The sequence below is a fragment of the Chlorocebus sabaeus genome, chromosome 1 (assembly GCF_047675955.1).
Source record: "Chlorocebus sabaeus isolate Y175 chromosome 1, mChlSab1.0.hap1, whole genome shotgun sequence".
In the NCBI taxonomy this organism is placed as follows: domain Eukaryota; kingdom Metazoa; phylum Chordata; class Mammalia; order Primates; family Cercopithecidae; genus Chlorocebus; species Chlorocebus sabaeus.
The window spans coordinates 66155644-66176143 of NC_132904.1; the positions used below are offsets into that span (position 1 = coordinate 66155644).

The following is a 20500-nucleotide window of genomic DNA, read 5'->3' on the forward strand; positions in this document are numbered from 1 at the left end:
GTGGCACGTGCCTATAATCCCAGCTATTCGGGAGGCTGAGGCAGGAGAATCACTTGAACCCAGGAGGCAGAGGTTGCAGTAAGTCGATATTGTGCCATTTTAGTGAGCCGAGATCATCCCATTGCATTCCAGCCTGGGCAGCAACAGCAAAACTCCATCTCAGGAAAAAAAAGAAAAAAGAAAAAAAAGAAAAATCTCTTTTTTATGATATTTGTACAGACTATCTTGGATAATGTTCCTATGTGTATATATATTTATACATATTATATGTATCTATACCTGTATATATAGATATATGAATGTGTATACATGATAATATCAATCTCAAGCCAGGCACTTTCACACTATTCCTCTTTCTTCAAAGTCCTGCAAATCTTGATGTGAATTCTGTACAGTGGCATAACCTGCCCTAATTTATAATGAATACCTGATGGTTAATTTTACATGCTAATTTGACTGGCCATAGAGTGTCCAGATTAAACATTATTTCTGGTTCTATTTTTAAGAGTATGTCTGGTTTTATTTGTAAGGGTGTTTCTGAAAAAGATTAGCACCTGAATTGCTGGACTCAGTAATATCTGCCTCTCCAAAGCTTGCCTTCCCCCAAGTTGCTGGACATCATCTAATCCATAAAGGACCTGAGTAGGAGAATGAGTCGAGGAATAAGATATTTGCTTCTTTTCCTGCCTCAGTGCTTGAACTGAGACATGTCACCTCATCTTTTTCTGCCTTTGTACTGGCATTTATACCATCAGTTCCCTGGTTCTTAAGACTTCAGAGCCACACTGACTTGTATCACCAGCTTTGTGGGTCTCTGGCTTCCAAATGTCAGATAATGTGAAGTCTTAGCCTCCATAATCAAGTGAGCCAATTCCTCATAAATATGTATCTCTTATTGTTCTGTTTCTCTGGAGAACCCCGACTAATACAATATATTTCTTTAAGAATGTTTTGTGTCTTTGCTATCCTAGGTAGTTCTACTACTCATCCTGTGTTTGAAAAAAGACTTTAAAAAAAAGGAAAAAAAAGAAGAAAAGTACATAGGATGGTAAATGCAATGGTGCACTCAAGTGCTTCATTATGAGAAAAACATCTGAACAGCATAAGGTCATCTCTTATCAAGGACAGCTGAGCCTAGACATGACCTTCTTTACTGGACAAATGGAAACTCATATTCCCTGCAGCCAGATTTTGGAAACTGAAGAATGAGACTTCAGTAGAGCCAAGTATTGTTTTATTGAAGCAAAAAGAAAACAGAACAAAACAAAAAATTGTTTCCCAAGACATTGAAATAGCTGACATTTTTTCAGTAATAATCAGAACAATATTTATTTTTATATTTAAAATTCATAGAAAAGTGCCTTACATTTAATAAAAGTTTGCTTCTCAAAGTTATCAGAGGAATTAGATACAGTCTTGAACACCAATATTAATTTGAGGAAAATACACCAAAAGCATTAAGTAAACTATTTAAGATCACAGAGCTTGTAAGTGAAAAGATAAAATTTGACCTCAGAAACTCTGAGCATTAAAAATCCACTATTAGTAAATAAATTACTACGGACTTCTTGCTTTAATTTTGTGATGAATATGGGGTGTCACTGGTAAACCAACACATTCTCAAGGATACATTATTTAGTGACGGATTCTTATGTACTTTGCTAGATATGAGTTGACAAGTTTCTCTTTCTTCAATCTTTTAAGGGGCAGAGTAAATGAGGAAGAAAAGAGATTGCAAAGGAATTACAGTAATACTGTTCTTTCTATAGGAGGGATTAGATGTATTTCCCTTGCAAATACAAAAAATATATATATTATTTACTACTAGTGAAACCAAGATACTAGGAATAATAATGTACAAGCATCTCTTGCAAGAAAGAGTAAGATTGTTACAAGTTAAACTGTGACTTCCTCAAATTTACATGTTGGAGTTTTTATTCCCAATACCTCCAAATATTACCTTATTTGGAAATAAGATCTTTGTGGAGAATATAATGTTAAAATGATTTCATTAAGGCATTAGCAGTGGGCCCTGAGCCAGTATGACTGGTGTCTTAATGAAAAGGGAAAACTTGGGCACAGAGATGTACATACAGACAATGTGAAGAGTCATAGGGAGAAGATGCTGTCTACAAGTCAAGGAGAGAGGCATGGAACAAAGCCCTTCCTTGCAGACTTCAGAAAGAACCAACTCTGCTGGAATCTAGATTTTGGATTTCCAGCCCACAGTACAACAATACAATTACAGTTTAAATCAGCAGTCTATGATGCTTTGTTTTGGAAGCCCTAGCAAATGAATACAAAGACATTCTAAGTAAAAGAAGGGGAAAGAAAGGAAGAGATGGTCTCAGTGGAGATGAACTCAGGTGCAGAATCTGAATCTCAGCACAAGGGCTACTATGCAGGAATAGGTAAGGGAATGAGAACACTCAGGAGCTCGGTTGGCACAGGGTCATCGGGACTTGGCAGTTCCAAGGATTGAAATATGGATAAGCAGGTTGAGAAAAGCGACATCCAGAGAACTTGTAGATAAGTGCTCCATGGTTTGTGACATTGAAAAATGAGACAATGCCTGCCTCATAGTTTAGGAAAACCCCAACACGGCAGGGAGGCACAGCCATAAAGAGAGTCAAAACCTTGGGATCAGCCGAGGAGGAGTCCTCAAAAGCATTATATTCACATGTATTCTGTAATCCTATAACCCAGTAGCCATATTGAGGTCTGTATTTGGAATAAACATTTGCATCATTTACACTCGGATCAAAAACAAACCCAGAGCTCTTCCTTTTATTAGGATTACTTATTTTACTGTGTACGCCCAGGATCCAGGCAATCTTTCCAGACACATCTACTTCCCAGTAATATTTCCCCGAAGAGAAATATTGGCAGCCCAAGACACCAAAAGTAGAAAAATCACGTGGATTTGAATTCTTAAATGTGAAGGTGCGTACAGTTGCCACTTGTCTCTGATCCACAGAAACAGCAACATTCGAAATGGCACTGTTTGGATTCAGCATCACGTCCACTGTAGAAAAAATTACAGAGTCAAGTGAAGAATATGGGATAGGTGTGTCTTATGGCATTGAGAAGAGACATATTGAAAGTGGAACTTGTGTTGGTATCAAATGGAACTTGTGCTGATAGAGGTTAGTAGGACGTTTAAGAACTACAGGGTATAAGCATGTTTGGGGAGGAATACATGAGACTCAGATTATGAGTTCTAATAGTAACCACAATTCTGAAAGAAGGTGATTTGAAAACCCCATATCTTACCCCAGTAGCACTGGACATCTGTCAGCTCTGAAACGACAAAAGTTTCAGTGATGTTGTTAGAAGCAAATGAGTAAGTACTGACACTTGTCTCTTCTCCAGAGTAGGGAAAGGAAAGGGGAATACTGGCATTCTATGCACTGGTGAATGAGAGGATGAATCAGACACCTGGCCATTCCCCCTAAGATAGGACCACATCTACCACATAGGATTTTCCTCCTTCTCTGGCCCACCTCCTCTCCTATGTCCTAACCTAAAAAAAACACCTGCTTCCCTATTGAGCCCTGATACTAAGAAATCCACACTCACAGCCTTCCTCTGAATCCCCTTACCTTTGTGAACTTGCAACATCCTACTGAGATCTGGTGCTCTGAATACACTCTTCAGTTTCTTGGAAACAGGTTTTGGCTTCTTCAGTGTCCAGTTTTCACTCCTAGTGATAACAAAAATTGATAACCTTTACAGCTTTGCCCTATTTCTCTCCATCCAAGATCACTGTCTCTCTCACCTTTCACCATACTTACTGATGCACTTGGACCCTCTTCCCTGAGGACAGTAGAGGGGAGACACCTGACACTGGAGCCCAGAGAAATGTGCTCAGGTCTACCTGTCTGCCCACTTCCCCTCTGTGTAACCTTGGGAAGGTCTTCACTCAAAGATGTTCACTTTCTTACTTTTAAAATGTAATAATTAACCCCATGCTTTCTACCTCTTAAAAATGAATATAAAATTAGATAAAATAATAATGTTTTTTTTTTTTTTTTTTTTTTTTTTTGAGATGGAGTCTCGCTCTGTCACCCAGGCTGGACCTCTTAAAAATGAATATGAAATTGGATAAAATAATAATGCTTTTTGTTTGTTTGTTTGTTTCTGTTTTCAGACAGTCTTACTCTGTCGTCCAGGCTGAAGTATAGTGGAGCAACCTCGGTTCACTGCAACCTCTGCCTCCCAGGTTCAAGCGATTCTCCTGCCTCACCCTCCTGAGTAGCTGGGATTACAGGTGCCTGCCACCATAATCTTTTTGTACTTTTTTTTGTACTTTTGGTAGAGACAGGGTTTCACCATGTTGGCCAGGCTAGTTTTGAACTCCTGACTTCAAGTGATCCGCCCACCTCGGTCTCCCAAAGTGCTAGGATTATAGGTGTGAGCCACCACACCAGCCAATAATGCTTTTAAAAGATATTCTGTGCCTCTAAGAAACTTATTTAATATTTAGAAAAGTCATTGCCATCTCAGTGGGTCCACCAGGAAGAGGCCAGAGATGTGGGTTCCTAGACAGGTGGTCATTAAAGAGGCCATAGAATCTGTCTACTGAGTGCTTGAGAGATATCAAAATGGAATCCTATATTGAAGAGCTAAAGGATTTCCAAAATCTGTTATCCCAATATGAGACCTAGAGAATAATCTCTGAGGTTTCAAGTTCTTTGGGGAGAGAAGAAATTACGATGACCAAATTAATTAATAGTGGTCTGATTTTCATGTGTTTAAAAAAACTCTGATGCTGCCAAGTAGGTGGGCAATTTTAGGCACAAGAATATTATTTTTTCCTACAAGATAGTAAGGTATGTGAACAAGAAAAGGTTATATTAGCACCAGGACCAAAGCCACTATTCCTCAAGACTCGAATATATTTTTTTAGAAATCTAAAAAGCACCACCTAGAAAGTTATTGTTTATTTTATTCTCAGGGAGGAAAATAAATATAAAGGCGCTGTCTCTGGAAAATTTGGAGTCTGGCATATAAAGAGGGCAGACTCTCACTGCAATAAGACAGGCATCTATGCAATATGGAAACAGCAGAGACAAAGGTTTGAATAAAGTGAGTGAAATCATGGGCTTCTGATATTGCAAACTCTTATTCCTAAGGCCTCCATTGGCCCTAACTCTGTGACCTCCCAACACCTAAATTTCTTACAGTTGAAAACTTTAATCTGTGATTAGCAGTTTGGGACAATTTAATACAGTTTCCCAGCCTTGTGATTTTTTATGTTGTTCTGATTGAAGGAAGATATCTTTCAGGACTATAATTCTCTTTTCAGACAAATGAGACCATATCTCTCTTCCACATATACCTTTTCATGACGTCAATCACATCCTGGGGAAAAGAAAGAAAACATAAGTCAAGATAGGGTTGCCAGATTTAGAACATAAAAGTGGCTAGTTCAATTTGAATTTGGGATAAACAATACTTTTTTTGTTATATATATATGACCCTTGCAATATTTAAGATACTCTTATACTAAAACTATTGCATTTCTTTTATCTGAAATTAAACTTAAACTGAGCATCCTGTATTTTGTCTAGCAATGCTTAAGAGTGATAAGCCCTCCTGTCTTACAAAGTTTTATCCACCTTCCTCCCCACACTCTTACTACCCCTGGATATGGTGGGAATAAATAGATGGTCACAGACTGGGGCCGAAGTGTGGAGATAAGATTCAGACTGACCACTGCAGAGGACTCAGATGAGGGAGTTAGGAAGATGCTTCAAGTATCTCAAGAAGGAATATATTTTAAAAAGAGGGAGAAATTCTAATATTTTTATACATTTTAATGAGATAACCTCATTAATTCATTGTGTTTTTATTTTATACATCAACAGACACAAAATGGCAAAATATGTTTGCCAGATATTTTTTCAGGTTTTAGGAGTTCAATGATGAAAATTAATAATCAAAGTCCTTAAGAAGTGTGCTGTTCCCTGAGAGTAAAAGCAAGCAAGCATCTCAAGTAAAAGTTTGTCTGGCCTCCATGTACTCACTCTACATGCGACTAAACTCTACTGTAGGTGATCTCATCCATTTTTCAGTATGAAACAAGCCACAGGAGCAAGTAACTGCATAGGTCTTAAATGTAACTTACTATTTCCCAACTATTTACACCCCACTGTCCAGAATAGTATCAATATCCACTTAGTCATCATCTTAGAAACTATAAAATTTTATCCTGGATTCCAACATTTTATTAACCTAGACTAGTTTCCATTTTTAACTGTTTTTAGCTGTCTTTTCTTTTTTTTTTTTTTTTTTTTTTTTTTTTTTTTTTTTTTTAATTTATTTATTATTATTAAACTTCAAGTTGTAGGGTACATGTGCACAACGTGCAGGTTTGCTACATATGTATACTTGTGCCATGTTGGTGTGCTGCACCCATCAACTCGTCATTTACATCGGTATAACTCCCAATGCAATCCCTCCCCCCTCCCCCCTCCCCATGATAGGCCCCGGTGTGTGATGTTCCCCTTCCCGAGTCCAAGTGATCTCATTGTTCAGTTCCCACCTACGAGTGAGAACATGCGGTGTTTGGTTTTCTGTTCTTGTGATAGTTTGCTAAGAATGATGGTTTCCAGCTGCATCCATGTCCCTACAAAGCTGATCAGCCCAAAATCTCCTTTAGCTGTCTTTTCTTTCTCACCATGACCTTTATTTCCTTTATTTTTTTGAACAAGTATGTGCCAATGTATTTGGTCTCCCTGCTGTCTGATCTGACCTCCTTTATACCAACAAAGAATTGACCTCCAGTTGACTTCACACCCTCAGAAATAGTTTCACTGCCTGTATTAGCTTTTTTGTTGTTATAATGTCTGACAAAACCCAACTAAAACTGGTTTAAATTTTTAAAAAACAAATTCAAGGGGTTAAGTATAATTTTACTCATAGCTGGGTTTTTAAACTAAAATCTTGCCATCAGAATCTGGTTTTTCTTCTAAAAATTATATTTTATACCTATTATATTGACTTATTTTCAGATTAATTATGGCATCAGCTTGATTTTCTTGGTTTAAATTATTATCCCTGATATGATACCCATCAGAAAAGACAAATTCTCTTTTTACTCATGACAGTAAAATTCTAAGGCATGCAAACTATTGACCCCAATTGAGTCAAGTATATATAGTAAAATAATAACTGTAAGCTTGGAAAAAATATAAGAATTGGCTATAATGATTTACAAGAACTGAGTAACATACATGCCTAATGCTACTAATTTTGTCTACTTTAACCAACTACAAGGAATGAGATAGGGTAGTGATGGTTCCTCAAAAGTTATTGTAAAGAAACAATCAAAAGGAATAGAGGTTGGACAAACAAATGTTGTCCTCTATGGTCCATTCCTCAGCTGTCTGCCACCTCTTCACCCTTATTACCAAACTGTTTCCAAAAAACGGCACAATATAATACAATGGCTACAATAACATTAAAAATAGATAACTTACACCATATAACCACTATAACTAAAAATAAATCAAAGACCTAAAGCTATAAAACTCCTAGAAGAAAATGGGAAAATTGCATGACATTGGATTTGGTAGCTATTTGTTGGCTATGATATAAAAAGTAAAGCCAATGTGAGAAAAAAATAAACAAACAGACCTTTACCAATATCAAACTTTAAAAAAATCACTCTTAAGTTATGAAAAACACTATGAAGAGAGTGAAAAGCCAATCCATAGAATGGGAAAGCATAGTTACAAATCGTATGTCTAATAAGGTATTAATATCTAGAATCTGTAAATGACTCCTACAATTCAACAAGAAAATCAACATCCATTCAGATAAAACCTCTCAACAAACTGGTAATAAAAGAGAACATCCTCAAAACTGATAAGAAACATGTATAAGTAATATACAGCTAATATCATAATTAATAGTGAAAGTCTGAATTACTTCCTCCTAAAATCAAGAAAAAGACTAGTGTGTGTGGTTTCACCACTACGGTCAACATTGTAGTGGAAGTTCTATCAAGTGCAATAAAAAAACACACACACAAACACACATAACAACAAAAAAAGAAAGATAAAAAAGAAAAAAGGAAAAATAAAAGGAAATAAGACATCTAGCATGAAAGAGAAGTAAAACTATATTTGTTTGGTAGAATGATTTATTTTCCTTTGCGTATATAACCAGTAGTGGGATTGCTGGGTCTAACAGTAGCTCTGTTTTAAGTTCTTTCAGAAATCTCCAGACTGCTTTCTACAATGGCTGAAATAATTTACAATATCTACCAACAGAGTACATGCTCCCATTACTCTGTAGCCTCACTAGCATCTGTTAATTTTTGACTTTATAATAATAGCCATTCTGACTGCTGTGAGATGGTATCTTGCTGTGATTTTGATTTGCATTTCTCTGGTTATCAGCAGTGATGAGTACTTTTTCATATGTTTGTTGGCAGCCTGTATGTCTTCTTTTCATAAATGTCTGTTCATTATTTTGACCATTTTTAATGGGATGCTTTGTTTTTTTGCTTGCAAAGACATGGAATCAACCCAGGTATCCATCAATGGTAGACCAGATAAACAAAATGTGGTACATATACACCATGGAATACTACACAGCCATAAAAAAGAATAAAATCATGTTATTTGCAACATCAATGCAGCAGGAGGCCATAATCCTAAGCAAATTAACACAAGAACTGAAAATCAAGCACTGCATGTTCTCACTTATAAGTGGAAGCTAAATATTGAACATACATGGACATAAATATGGAAATAATAGACACTGCAGGCTACACCAGGGGAAGGAGGAAGGGTGTGTGGGCTGAAAAACTACTGATTGGGTACTATGCTCATTACCTGGGTGATGGGATCCGTATCCCAAACCCTTTGCATGTAACAAACTTGTACATATACTCCCTGTATCTTAAATAAAAGTGAAAATTTAAAAATTAACTATATTTATTTACAGATAGCATGATTAGGTATGTAAATGATCTCAAAGAATATACACAGAAACACACAACTACTAAAACTAGTAAAAGTTTAGCATGTGGAATAAATATTAAAGTTTTGAAAGAATAAAATCCATGATTCAAGAATTTTATATTCAGAAATTTTGTCCTGCAATAATGAAGAAATACTTTATCATAAATGTTAAAAGACGTTTGGGGGAAGAAAAGATTATATGTCTGAAATTCAGATCTTCACAAAGAGAGAAAGAGCACTGAAAAAGAAATAAAAGTAAAATAAAATATTTTATTTTTCTTATTCTCAACTAATATATAAGATAATGGTTTAAAGTAATAATATCAACAATGTAGCAGGTGATTACAGCTTATGGATAAGTGAAATGGATGACAGCAATGTTACTCCAGATTGAGGATACTCTGCTCTAAGGTACCTGCTCTACATGTGAAGGGGTATAGTGTTATTTGTAAGTAGACTTAGATTAGCTGTAAATGCGTATTACAAACTCCAGGGCAAGCACTAAGCCTTTATATATATATGTATGGTGTTATTTATATTTTTAAAATATATTTTTATATATTTATAAAATGTTTATTTTTTAATATTTTTATACTTCTATATATGTATGTTTTATATTTATGTATACCTTTATGCATATTAGTTATATGTAACTAAAATGTTATGTATATTAGTTATGTATATGATATATAACTAATATAGCTATATTAGTTATGTATATTACTAATACAGTAGTTATGTATATTACTAATACATAACTAATAAGCTAAGAGAGGAAAGAAAATTGAATAATATGAAATACTCAATTGAATAATACAAAATAGTTAAAAGTAAAAGAGGGCAGAAAAAGACAGGAAGGGAAAAAAGCAAAGAACAAGTAGAGTAAATAGAAAACAGTCAAAAATGGTAGGTGTTTTAATTTTCTGGGATTGCTGTAACAAAGTAGCACAAACTGTATGGTTTTTAAACAACTGAGATTTATTCTCTCACAATTCTTGAATCTAGATCCAAACTCCTATAGCTAACATCAGGAAGTGAGAGACTGAGTACTTTCCTCCTAAGGTCAGGAAAAAGGAAAGGATATCCCCTCTCTCCATGCCTACTGAACATTGTACTAGAAGTCCTAGTTAGTGCAATAAAATAAGTAAAGACACATGAAAACTATACAAACTGCTGGCCGGGCGTGGTGGCTCATGCCTGTAATCCTAGCACTTTGGGAGGCCAAGGCGGGTAGATTGCCTGAGCTCAAGAGTTCGAGACCAGCCTGGGCAACACAGTGAATCCCTGACTTTACTAAAATATAAAAAAAATTTAGCCAGGTGTGACGGTGTGCACTAGTCCCAGCTACTTGGGAGGTTAAGGAGGGGGAATTATTTGAACCCAGGAGGTGAAGTTTGCAGTGAGCTGAGATCATGCCACTACACTCCAGCCTGGGTAACAGAGCAAGACTCCTTCTCCAAAAAAAAAACAGAAAAGAAAACTATACAAACTGCAAAGTATGAAATAATTAACTTTATTCTCAGATGACATGATTTTCTATGTAGAAAATGCCAAAGAATTGACATTTTTAAAAAAACTCTTTTATGACTAATAAGTAATTATAGCAAGGTTGTAATATACATGATTAAAACACTAAAGTCAATTTCTTTTCTATGTGCCAGCAATGAAGAATTGAAATTTGAAATAGAAAAAATCACAATAGCACCAAAAATAAAAAATAGGATAAACTCTTAAAAGAGATGTACAGAATCTACATGTGGAAATAATAAGCTTTTCAGCAGTGTTAGTTTTTAGGAAAAAGCAAATTAAAACTACATTGAGATACCATTACATTCCCACTAGAAAGGCTGTAACTAAACAAAAAAAAAAAAAAAGAAGGAAATATCAAGTATTAAAAAGGATGTGAAGAACCTAGAAAATTTTTATATTACTTTTTACAAGCTTTTATATTGTTACTCATATAGAATGAGTAATGACTTTGGAAAATAGTACAACAACTTAAAAATTATACATAAACTTAACATATAACACTCTTAAAATCTACTCAAGATAAATGAAAACATGTTTGTATGAGGACATGTAAGTGAATGTTTACTGTAGCATTATTCATAATAGTCCCTAACTAGAAAATATTCATATAGCCACCAACTGGTGAATACACAAACATAACATGATTTATTCAGATAATGGAATACTATTAGCAATAAGAAAGAGCAAAATGCTGATACATACTGCAATATAAATAAACCTCAAAATATTATGCTAAATTAAAGATGCCAGATGCAAAAGCCTACATGTTGTATAATTCAATTCATATTGAAAGGTCCAGAGAAGCCAATTCTATACAGACAGAAAACAGATTGGTTGCCAGGAGGTGGAAGTAGAAGCAGATATTGACTGTAAACAGGCATGAGAAATGTTTTTGATGTGATGGGGAAGTTCTAAAACTAATTTGCTCGTGGTACAAAGAATCTTCTCTCCAAGCTCAAATTTTTACACTGCCTCTCATAAGGAAATAATAATGGGAATTTCCCTTGCCACTCATACACTTAATTATCTCTGTGACTCCTGAAATGGTGGGCATAAAAGGGGCACTGCCGGACCAAAGGAACCATTTAATGTCACCACACAGAAGAAAGCCTAGAGACTGGGAAGGGAAGGAAAATCAGCCTCTGTGTTTTTCCCCTAATGTCACATGTAGGTGCTCCATCCCAAGTCTTACCTGCAGCATCTCTACTGACGACCCCCTCAACCTCCGCCGGAGATCTGAGATGAGCTTGCTGGCATCCTGCCTCTGCTGGACCAGCTGGTTGCTAGCTGCTGCCAGGTTATCCAGCACATTCACCTCACCTTCCTCCAGCTTTTGCAGCTCTCTCTGCTCTTCACTGTCCAAGATGACTCTCATTTCATTGAACCCTTTCAGAATTTTCTGTCTCTCGATCTGGATATAATTCTTGGGAATGAGAAGAGAAAGAGGCAGTCAGTCTGACTGGTTGAAGGCCTGCTTTGTATGAGCCTGGGAGCCAGGATAAGAACTGTTTTCCTCAGGGAGTTCTCAAAAGGAATATAAGGCAAAAGCCAATACACAATTTCTGGTGAAGCCATGCTTTTCTATTTTTTAACCAGAACGCCTTCCAAAGCAATACACTCAAGTCTTTTATTGAGGCCTAATCTAAGACAAAATGTGATGCTTGGGTGAGGCTTGGATTATAGACACCTGTCCTGAACAACCTTGCCTTTCTCTCTCTTAAATACCTCTACCTGGTCGGGCACAGTGGCTCACGCCTGTAATCCCAGCATTTTGGGAGGCAGAGGTGGGCGGATCACGAGGTCAGGAGATCAAGACCATCCTGGCTAGCATGGTGAAACCTCATCTCTACTGAAAATACAAAAAATTAGCTGGGTATGGTGGCACGTGCCTGTAGTCCCAGCTACTTAGGAGGCTGAGGCAGGAGAATCGCTTGAACCGGGAAGGCAGAGGTTGTAGTGACCCGAGATCACTCCACTGCACTCCAGCTTAGATGACAAAGCGAGACTCTTGTCTAAAAAAAAAAAAAAAAAAAAAATTCCCCTACCCAAACCACCTAAACAGGGAATCCTGGGTCTTTCCTCAGGTTGTTCACTGGAAGGATTGGAGCCTCAAACTTGATGACACAAATGGAACACAGGATTTACAGGAAGCATTTTCACAGGTATTTCCCTCCATGCCTTCACTTCCAAATATTGTGTTGATTTATGATATGTCTGCTCTCCAGCCCCCAAACTCCATAGGGAAGGAATTAAATGAGACCTAATCAAATGACTTCTATAATTGTTAATTCTAGCACAGCAAAGGGGAAGTGGTCTCCTTGTGATAGAGCCCAAGGTCCTGCCCAGATTCCTGTCTAATTATCCCTTAGGAGGTGTCTCCTCCTGCCTTCCAGATGGTTCTCTCTTGTCTGATGTCATCTTCCAGCTTCTCAGCTTCTTGATCCTCCTTTGTCAGCTTCTGCAGGGCTGCCTGCAGCTTTTCCTGTGAGAAAGAAATTATACCAGAGTAAAGTTATGAGTTTTCTCAGCACCTGGATAGAGGATAGCGAGGAAGAAATTGGATGGCTCTCAGAAGGGACTAGTTTACAGAAACAGTGAGGCTGGTGATTAGAACCTACGGCATGGGGGAAAATCTGAGGAGATGAACGTATTCCTTATTACGGGATGATGGAAGTTACCATCCCCCTATCAAGAGTAGCCTGATTCTTTTCCTAGAGAAAAAGCAGACCCTGCATTAAGGAAAGACTTCCTTTCATTGCCACTCTTGCCACATCTAACAAGACATGTTCCCAAAAACACCTTTCTTCTCGGAGTGGCAATTAAAGCTTATCTTACAAAGCAATTCTCCATTCATTCAACTGTTCCTTGCTAAAAATTTGTGCTCTTTTAAATAAAAACAATGTGCAGCACTGTCCTTCAGGCTTCAGAAACTAAGTAAAAAGTTTGGAAAGAGATCACAGGGCTCTCAGTTCTACGGTGAAAAGGGGAACACAGCAGGACAAAAAACGTGGAGATTTCACATCAGGTACCATCTTCTGCTCTCTGCTTTCTCTTCTTCTACCTTGGAGCCTACCTGACATTCCTTGACCACCTCGTTTATGCGGAATGTTTGGTGACCTTGGTGTTCCTGAGACAGTTCACAAACCCAGCAAATGACTTTTCCATCCTCCTTACAGAAGATCTGGAGTTTTTTTCCATGGTGCTCACAGATGTCTCTCTTCTGCCCCTCCTGTGGGCTCATCTTGACCTCCTTGACTCTCTCAACTATGTTGGCCAGATGCCGATTAGGTCGGAGCTTCCCAGGCTGGAATCTGCTCTGACACACAGGACAGCTGCTTTCTCCTCTTGACATGGTCACTGACTCCTTGATCTTTGCAGTGATGCAGGCTTGGCAGAAGCTGTGGCCACAATCTAGGCTCAGAGGTTCTGTTAGGAGCTCCAGGCAGATGGGGCAGGTCACCTCCTTCTCTATGTCTACCTTTACTGAGGAATCCATTGCACTGCTCCCTTGGCTTCTTTCTGTCTTGACTCTTGAACTTCTTGGTCAGAAAATCCTGCAGTGCTGGGAATGTTGAAGGGGACAGGGTAAGAAAAGCGGGAATAGAAAGAATACTGCTTTTACAGAGATTTAGAACAGGACAAAAAATTAATATTTAACAGAGAAAGGAGAAAAGAAAGGCAAGAAGAATAAACCAATGACAGAATAAAATGGACTTTGTAGTAATTTGAAACACTTTATTCTTAATTTTTGTCTCAGGACAAATTTCACCCCATCAAGGCAATTATTGTTATTTTCTCTTCTACTGGAGAGGACAAACTGAAGCTTTTCTACCAAGAGGTTCGTGTAACCCATCATTTATCCTGCCTTTTGTTCCCCAACCCAAAACACATTTTCCATGTTAAATGCACTAAGCACACCGCTGCCCCTGGGCTTTCGCACATGCTTTTCTCTCTGGATGACGTGATTGTATCTCTAATATTTGCATGATTCACTAATATTTGTGTATTTTTAAGCTACTGAGTTGTATTTACATAGTATCAAACACTCTCATTTTTAAGTGTATAATGGGATAATTTCTACTAAATTTGTGGAACTATATAACTGTTACTGTAACCCAATTTAAAATTATTTTTACCACCTGAAAAAAAAAAAAAAAACCCTAATGCCGTTACTCCTATTCTGATCCCAAGCTCCAGACAATCACTAATATCCTTTGGGTTTTTAATCAATTGATAAAAATAGAATCATAATATATGGTCTTTGGTATCTGAATTATTTTACTTATACTGTTAAGGTTTATCTCCTCTGCTTTTTCCACATGTAAAAAACACCTCCTCAATTAAACTATCAAATCTATGACGCCTCAAGGCTTTTGCACTTGCTCCTCTCTCCGCATAAAATGATCCTTCCCCTGATGTTAGCAAGAGTCATTCTTACATTTAATTCAATATCTTAGATGTCCTCTTCTTAGAAGGACATACTATAACTTACTTATAGCAAAACCACCAGTAATATCACTCACTGCACATTTATCTTCTTATTTTTACTGTGTAATATATAAGATTGTTCTTTAAATGTCTACTTCTTCCTCCTGAAAAGTAATCCATTCATAGACATGGGACTGTTTTTGTTCACTGATATGTCCTCTATACATAGAAGAGTGAATCACATACAGGAATAAAATGTTGAACGAATATTTAAAGCTACAACTTTCTTATCCCTCCATAGATGATTAGACCTTTGAATCAGATTTTCATCTTTTCTTTCCATCAATTAGCAGTTTCCCAATAGCTGAGCTTTGGGACCATGATTATGGTTTCCAGTGAAGAAGAGTTCACATCCTAACACATCTACCCATAGCAAGTCCTCTCATGACCTCACACTCACTCCCCAAAGACATACACACACACCCACACACCACCGCAACCACCACCACCGCCACCATCACAATAAGAAAATAATTTCATCATGAAGAGTTTTATAACCAGTTACAATTTAGAAATAATTTTGACTTCTTTATTCTTCATACAAAACCCTTGAGAAAGAAGAATACTCCCTTTCTTCAGGTGTGTCAATAGAATTAAGCAACTTACAAAGATCACTCATTCTAATCTAATAGGTAGAGTAAGAGTGAATGTATCGTCTCCAAGGTCCTCCTTCAGAGTTCTCTCCACTACTGCACAGATTTAAACAGACAACAAAGGTAAAGGTTACAACAGCTATACTGATACCCAGTGCTATGGGGGTATAAAAATGGAGAGATCCAGACCAGCTATGTAGTTCTGGGGCATGTTGTGGTTTTAAATGTTGAAATTTCACCTTGGCCTGGACATACGGCTAGGATGGTGATAGGAACCTAAAGATGTATATCTTTAGGGAAGAGGAAAAGAGGCTAAAATAGTTATAGGATCACACATGTGACATAGACTCAATGAATATACTTTTTAAAGAAACATCTGTTGGTCATGGGAGAAAAGTCTCTATCCATAAAGGAGGCCAAGTATATTGAGAATATGTAGCGGAGGGATAAAGTCTGTCCTGTTTCTCCCCAAATGATGCTGGAATCCTAATGTGTGAATGTCCTTTTATTTGCAGATAGTATATTTAAATACTATTTAGTTACCATGTGTTCATTAGGATAGACCCTTATCCAACATGACTGTATCCTTATTAAAAAGGGACATTTACACACAAGGAATATGCTAGGGTGAAGAAGAAAGCAGAGATCAAGGTGATGCACCTATAAGCCAAGGAATGCTGAAGGTTTCCAGGAAACTATTAGAAGCTGGAAGAGAGGCATGGAGCAGATGCCTCCTTCATGGCCTTCAGAAGGAGCCAGCCCTGCCAACACATTTTATCTTGGATAACTAGCCTCCAGAATTGTAAGGCAATATATTTCTGCTATTTAAGCCAACCACTTTTGGTACTTTTTCTACGACAGCTCTAGAAAACTAATACAAGTGCTTATTTTTCTTGATTTAGTCATTCTTTATTCTAACATTGAAGAAATGTAGCCCCATTGAAACCCTTCCAACCTAAGACAGGTAAACAGATAGACACATAAACAAAACGCATGCTCCCCTTTGAAGGTGGTACAAATGTAGGAGTTTTTATGACACGGTGAAGGCTAACTAGGTCCATAACTTCCTTATTTCAGAATACTCTGATTACCTGCACAGAAGCTTTCCGTATGTGTACAATTTAGATCAAAAAAAAAAAAAAAAATGGTCAGGCGCTGGGCCTCAAACCTATAATCCCAGCACTTTGGGAGGCTGAGGCAGGCAGATTACCTGAGGTCAGGAGTTTGAGATCAGCCTGGCTAATATGGTGAGACCCTGTATCTACTAAAAAAAAAAATACAAAAAGTAGTCAGGTGTGATGGCAGTTTCCTGTAGTCCCAGCTACTTGGGAGGCTGAGGCAGGAGAATCGCTTGAACCCGGGAGACAGAGGTTGCAGTGAGCTGAGATCACGCCACTGCACTCCAGCCTGGCGACAGAGCAAGACTAAATAAATAAATAAATAAATAAATAAATAAATATTAAATTAAATTAGAGTGGCTATACAATAAGGAGAAAAACTGCTATAAGGAGTTTAGCCACCAATATCTTTTTTTTTTCTTTTTTGAAACAAGGTCTCACTACGTTGCCCAGGCTGGTCTCAAACTCCTGAGCTCAAGCGATCCTCTTGCCTCGGCTTCCCAAAGTGCTGGCATTTTTGGCTAGGCATTGGCACGAGCCACCATGCCTGGCCTAGCCAACATCTTTTAAATTTCCCGTTCCTTGGGTCAGGAACTACCAATGGAGAAAATAGTTCCTGTTCTTGGCATGCAGAAACCTGTAGAACTTAGAAACATTGTTACCACTTCCTATTTGTCTAAACTCAAGAGTTCCTTTTTCGATGACCCATTAAAATGTTCAGGGTTTAGTTTTCCCTACATTAATGACCCTTTTTCCAAGAGTTCTAACTCTCTGGTCAATATGTTTCAGATAAGTCATTTTGTAACAGAGGACAAATTTCATAAAGCTACTCCAGTTTCATCTCTTTCTCTCACAGTTAGTTCATCAGTTCTTAAATCCATCATTTTATTGAAGACTCTGCTCAAAATCATTTTCTCACAGTGAGACCTAATTTGAAATCTATATTTAAAGTTGCAAAGCCCTTCACAAGAGCACTGCAGATACCAGATCCTATTGCAGCCCTTTTAGTTTGTTGCTTTTGCTTTGTTGATTTTACATTTACCCTGTAGTAACTGCTACGTTTTTGCTACATTAAAACTGCTGGTTTGCTTCCTTTTTTTTTTTTTTTTTTTTTGAGACGGAGTCTCGCTCTGTAGCCTAGGCTGGAGTGCTGTGGCACCATCTCAGCTCACTGCAAGCTCCACCTCCCAGGTTCAAGTCATTCTCCTGCCTCAGCTTCCCGAATAGCTGGGATTACAGGCGCCCGCCACCACGCCCAGCTAATTCTTTGTATTTTTAGTAGAGACGGGGTTTCACCTTGTTAGTCAGGATGGTCTTGATCTCCTGACCTCATGATCCACCCACCTCGGCCTCCCAAAGTACTGGGATTATAGGCCTGAGCCACCGTGCCCAGCCTACTTCCTTTATTTGTCTGCGTGTTTACTTCCTTTTCCCTAGTCCAGAGTACAATCTCTTCCCAGTATTTAATGTTTATTGTACAAATAGTTTCTTTTTTTTTTTTTTTTACTCTAGCTGTATGCTTTTGTTTTGTGAATTTAGTCAAAAATATTTTTTAAAAATTAATAGTACAGTTTTATTTATTGGGCCCTGTACTAGATTTGAGTAGACAATTAATAAATACTAGATATGGACCTTGACAAGATGTACAGCACAGACACATAAGGAGACAGTTACCTGGACCTCTGAAAAATGAAACAAAGAAAAGGACGCATCAGAATATGGGTGACATAGGCCTCAAGGTACAAAATGCTCAGAGATAAGATCAAGATAAAACTCAGGAGAAATTACCAACTCCTTGCCTTAACTCTGTGCAAGGGAAAAGTGAGTAGGGAGTTGAGGGAACTCATGATGAAAAGGTGTACCTAGAATAATGGCAACTTCTAAAGCAGGAGCAGATACCCAAGGTTCGTGGGGTGCTACAGAAGTAAGAGTAAGCTGTGGGCTCTCAGAAGAACAAGTTCCCTGTGACTGGACCTTCAGAGACAAGTGACCAAAGTGGAGCTGCAGAGATGAGCAGCAGTCTGACCATCCCGCAACCTCTCTCATCAGACTAACCAGAGGGCTGCCAATTCATCAAGAAAGCTATGGACAGCATCCGAAAAGTTACCAGAAGGCAAGTAAAAGGATATGCTTCGAAAGGGCCTTCCTCCTGAAGAATGAGTACCTAAGACTCCTTCCCCTCATACCCAGATCCAGATAAGGGCTCTCATCCCTGCTGAACCTCATCATGAGGTTGCTTTATGAAAAATGAAAACAGCTTCATTGCACAAGCTTCTTTGGGAGAAAGGAGGAAGAAGGAATTTGGTGCCTCCGAATAAGAGAATATTCTGATCCACGTTGGCAAACTGGAAAAATCAAAATGACAGAATAGGAATGTGGGATATGATAAGGTTTCTCTTCAAATAGCCTGATCAATCCTTTATTCTTTAATTGACAGTGCCCCCTCCCGCCCCCCATTTCCCGTTTCTTCTCTTTTCTTTCCTTTCTGCTTTTGCTACATGCCCAGACATGTCACAGTACCAGGCGTTATCAGTATCAACTCACATTCCTTCCCTTATTTTGGAAGAAGATTAGTTCTCTAGCTCATCGCAAACACCCCTTCCCCGTCTCCCCACTCTCCCTCACGTGCTCATCTTATCTAAAGAAAGTTAAAATGTTTAGCCAACTGGGTCTAGTTTAGATTGTGTGGTTGACTCCAGCCAATGGGGAAAGGGCACAGGGGCAAGATTTGCATCAGGAATAAAAATTTTCTTCCTCCTTTGTTCTAGTGTGCTCTCATGGTGACTGGCCAAGAAGAAGCACCCGTCTACGCAGAAGTAAAATTGCTTTGCTGAAAAATCCTTTGTTTGAGTGCTCATCTCCCTTAAGATTCTGAGCTTTATTTCCAACAAGGAAGATGATAGAGGTACCTAGATTGAAGAAATGAATGGTCTCTCTAGGAAACAAACAAGACTTTTTGCTTTTGCAAACCTCTCTTCTTTAAAGGTTACCCCTCTCCCAGACTCAATGCTTTCTTCCTCTGCCATTTCAGCAGACAGTTCACAAGCTGCCTCTTTTTGTTTATGCAGAGCAGCTTCAGAACCACAAATTAAACTCACCCAGACACAATCAACCTATTCTTCTCAAAGCCTCCCATTCTATGCTCCCACAAATTGCCCCACTCACCTTCAGTCCAAAGTACAGGAGTCTTGAATTAGGGGGGAAGAGTGAGGGCAGGGCAGGAGCAGGCGTGGACCAGATTCACTCACAGGAGCTGAGTGAGAAACGAAAGTTAAGTTCTCAGAAGTGAAAGAAAACAAAGGAAGCTGAATAGGAGCTTACATAACAATAAGCCCTGGGGAATAGTAATGTTGCAGTATGTTTTAGCATCTGCTGTACCGGCAAGGTACTCAGTCACTACTTCCTTATTCTTAGTGTGGTTTCCTCAAGCAAGAATATTTGAATAAAAAGAATGTGAATTACAGTTATACATTCTACAGCTTGTCTGAACACTTAGAATTCCAATGCAGTCCTAAAATTATTATCAAATTTATCTTCTATTTAAGACCTAAGCAAGGAAAATAAAGATCCAGAGACTTGGGACCTAGCTTCTTGAAATGCAGTCTGATGAGGAAGATACTCAGTTATAAAGCTCTACAAATTTGGACTGACAAGATGAGTATTAGCAGCTGACATTGTGAATGGTAAAAATAAAATTATTTTTATAAATAAAAGGACCTTTAGTGTGAGCCCATTGAAAAAAATGTTCTCCAAATGTCATTAAATCTTCAAAGTCCATCAGTTAATTATCACTTCC

The 20500-nt window shown here is 37.9% G+C and overlaps 1 protein-coding gene across 2 annotated transcripts; it reads right to left on the reverse strand.

Annotated features, from left to right (window-relative positions):
- Positions 1 to 1217: 1217 nt before the first annotated feature.
- Positions 1218 to 20013, reverse strand: TRIM22 (tripartite motif containing 22). 2 transcript variants are annotated; one of them, XM_008019876.3, is made up of 9 exons: positions 19870 to 20013; positions 18869 to 19049; positions 13579 to 14067; positions 12892 to 12987; positions 11698 to 11928; positions 5342 to 5364; positions 3603 to 3703; positions 3274 to 3300; positions 1218 to 3025 (listed from the first exon to the last, which is right to left on the reverse strand). In XM_008019876.3, exons 3-9 carry the CDS (start codon positions 13999 to 14001, stop codon positions 2430 to 2432), a joined length of 1497 nt encoding a protein of 498 aa, XP_008018067.2. In that variant the 5' UTR covers positions 14002 to 14067; positions 18869 to 19049; positions 19870 to 20013; the 3' UTR covers positions 1218 to 2429. The 2 variants fall into 2 exon arrangements, with proteins under 2 accessions (XP_008018067.2, XP_008018066.2); XM_008019875.3 differs by lacking the exon at positions 18869 to 19049 and having other exon boundaries at positions 19870 to 20011.
- Between the last annotated feature and the right edge of the window lie 487 nt (positions 20014 to 20500).

Bases quoted from the DNA above. Each gene is read 5' to 3' on its own strand.
- TRIM22 (XM_008019876.3), bottom strand. From the start codon at position 14,001: ATGGATTCCTCAGTAAAGGTAGACATAGAGAAGGAGGTGACCTGCCCC. The intron at 5,365-11,697 runs GTAAGACTTGGG...TCTTTTCCCCAG, and splicing joins CGTCAGTAGAGATGCTGCAG to GATGTGATTGACGTCATGAA. The intron at 3,026-3,273 runs GTAAGATATGGG...TTTTTTCTACAG, and splicing joins AGATGTCCAGTGCTACTGGG to TGGACGTGATGCTGAATCCA.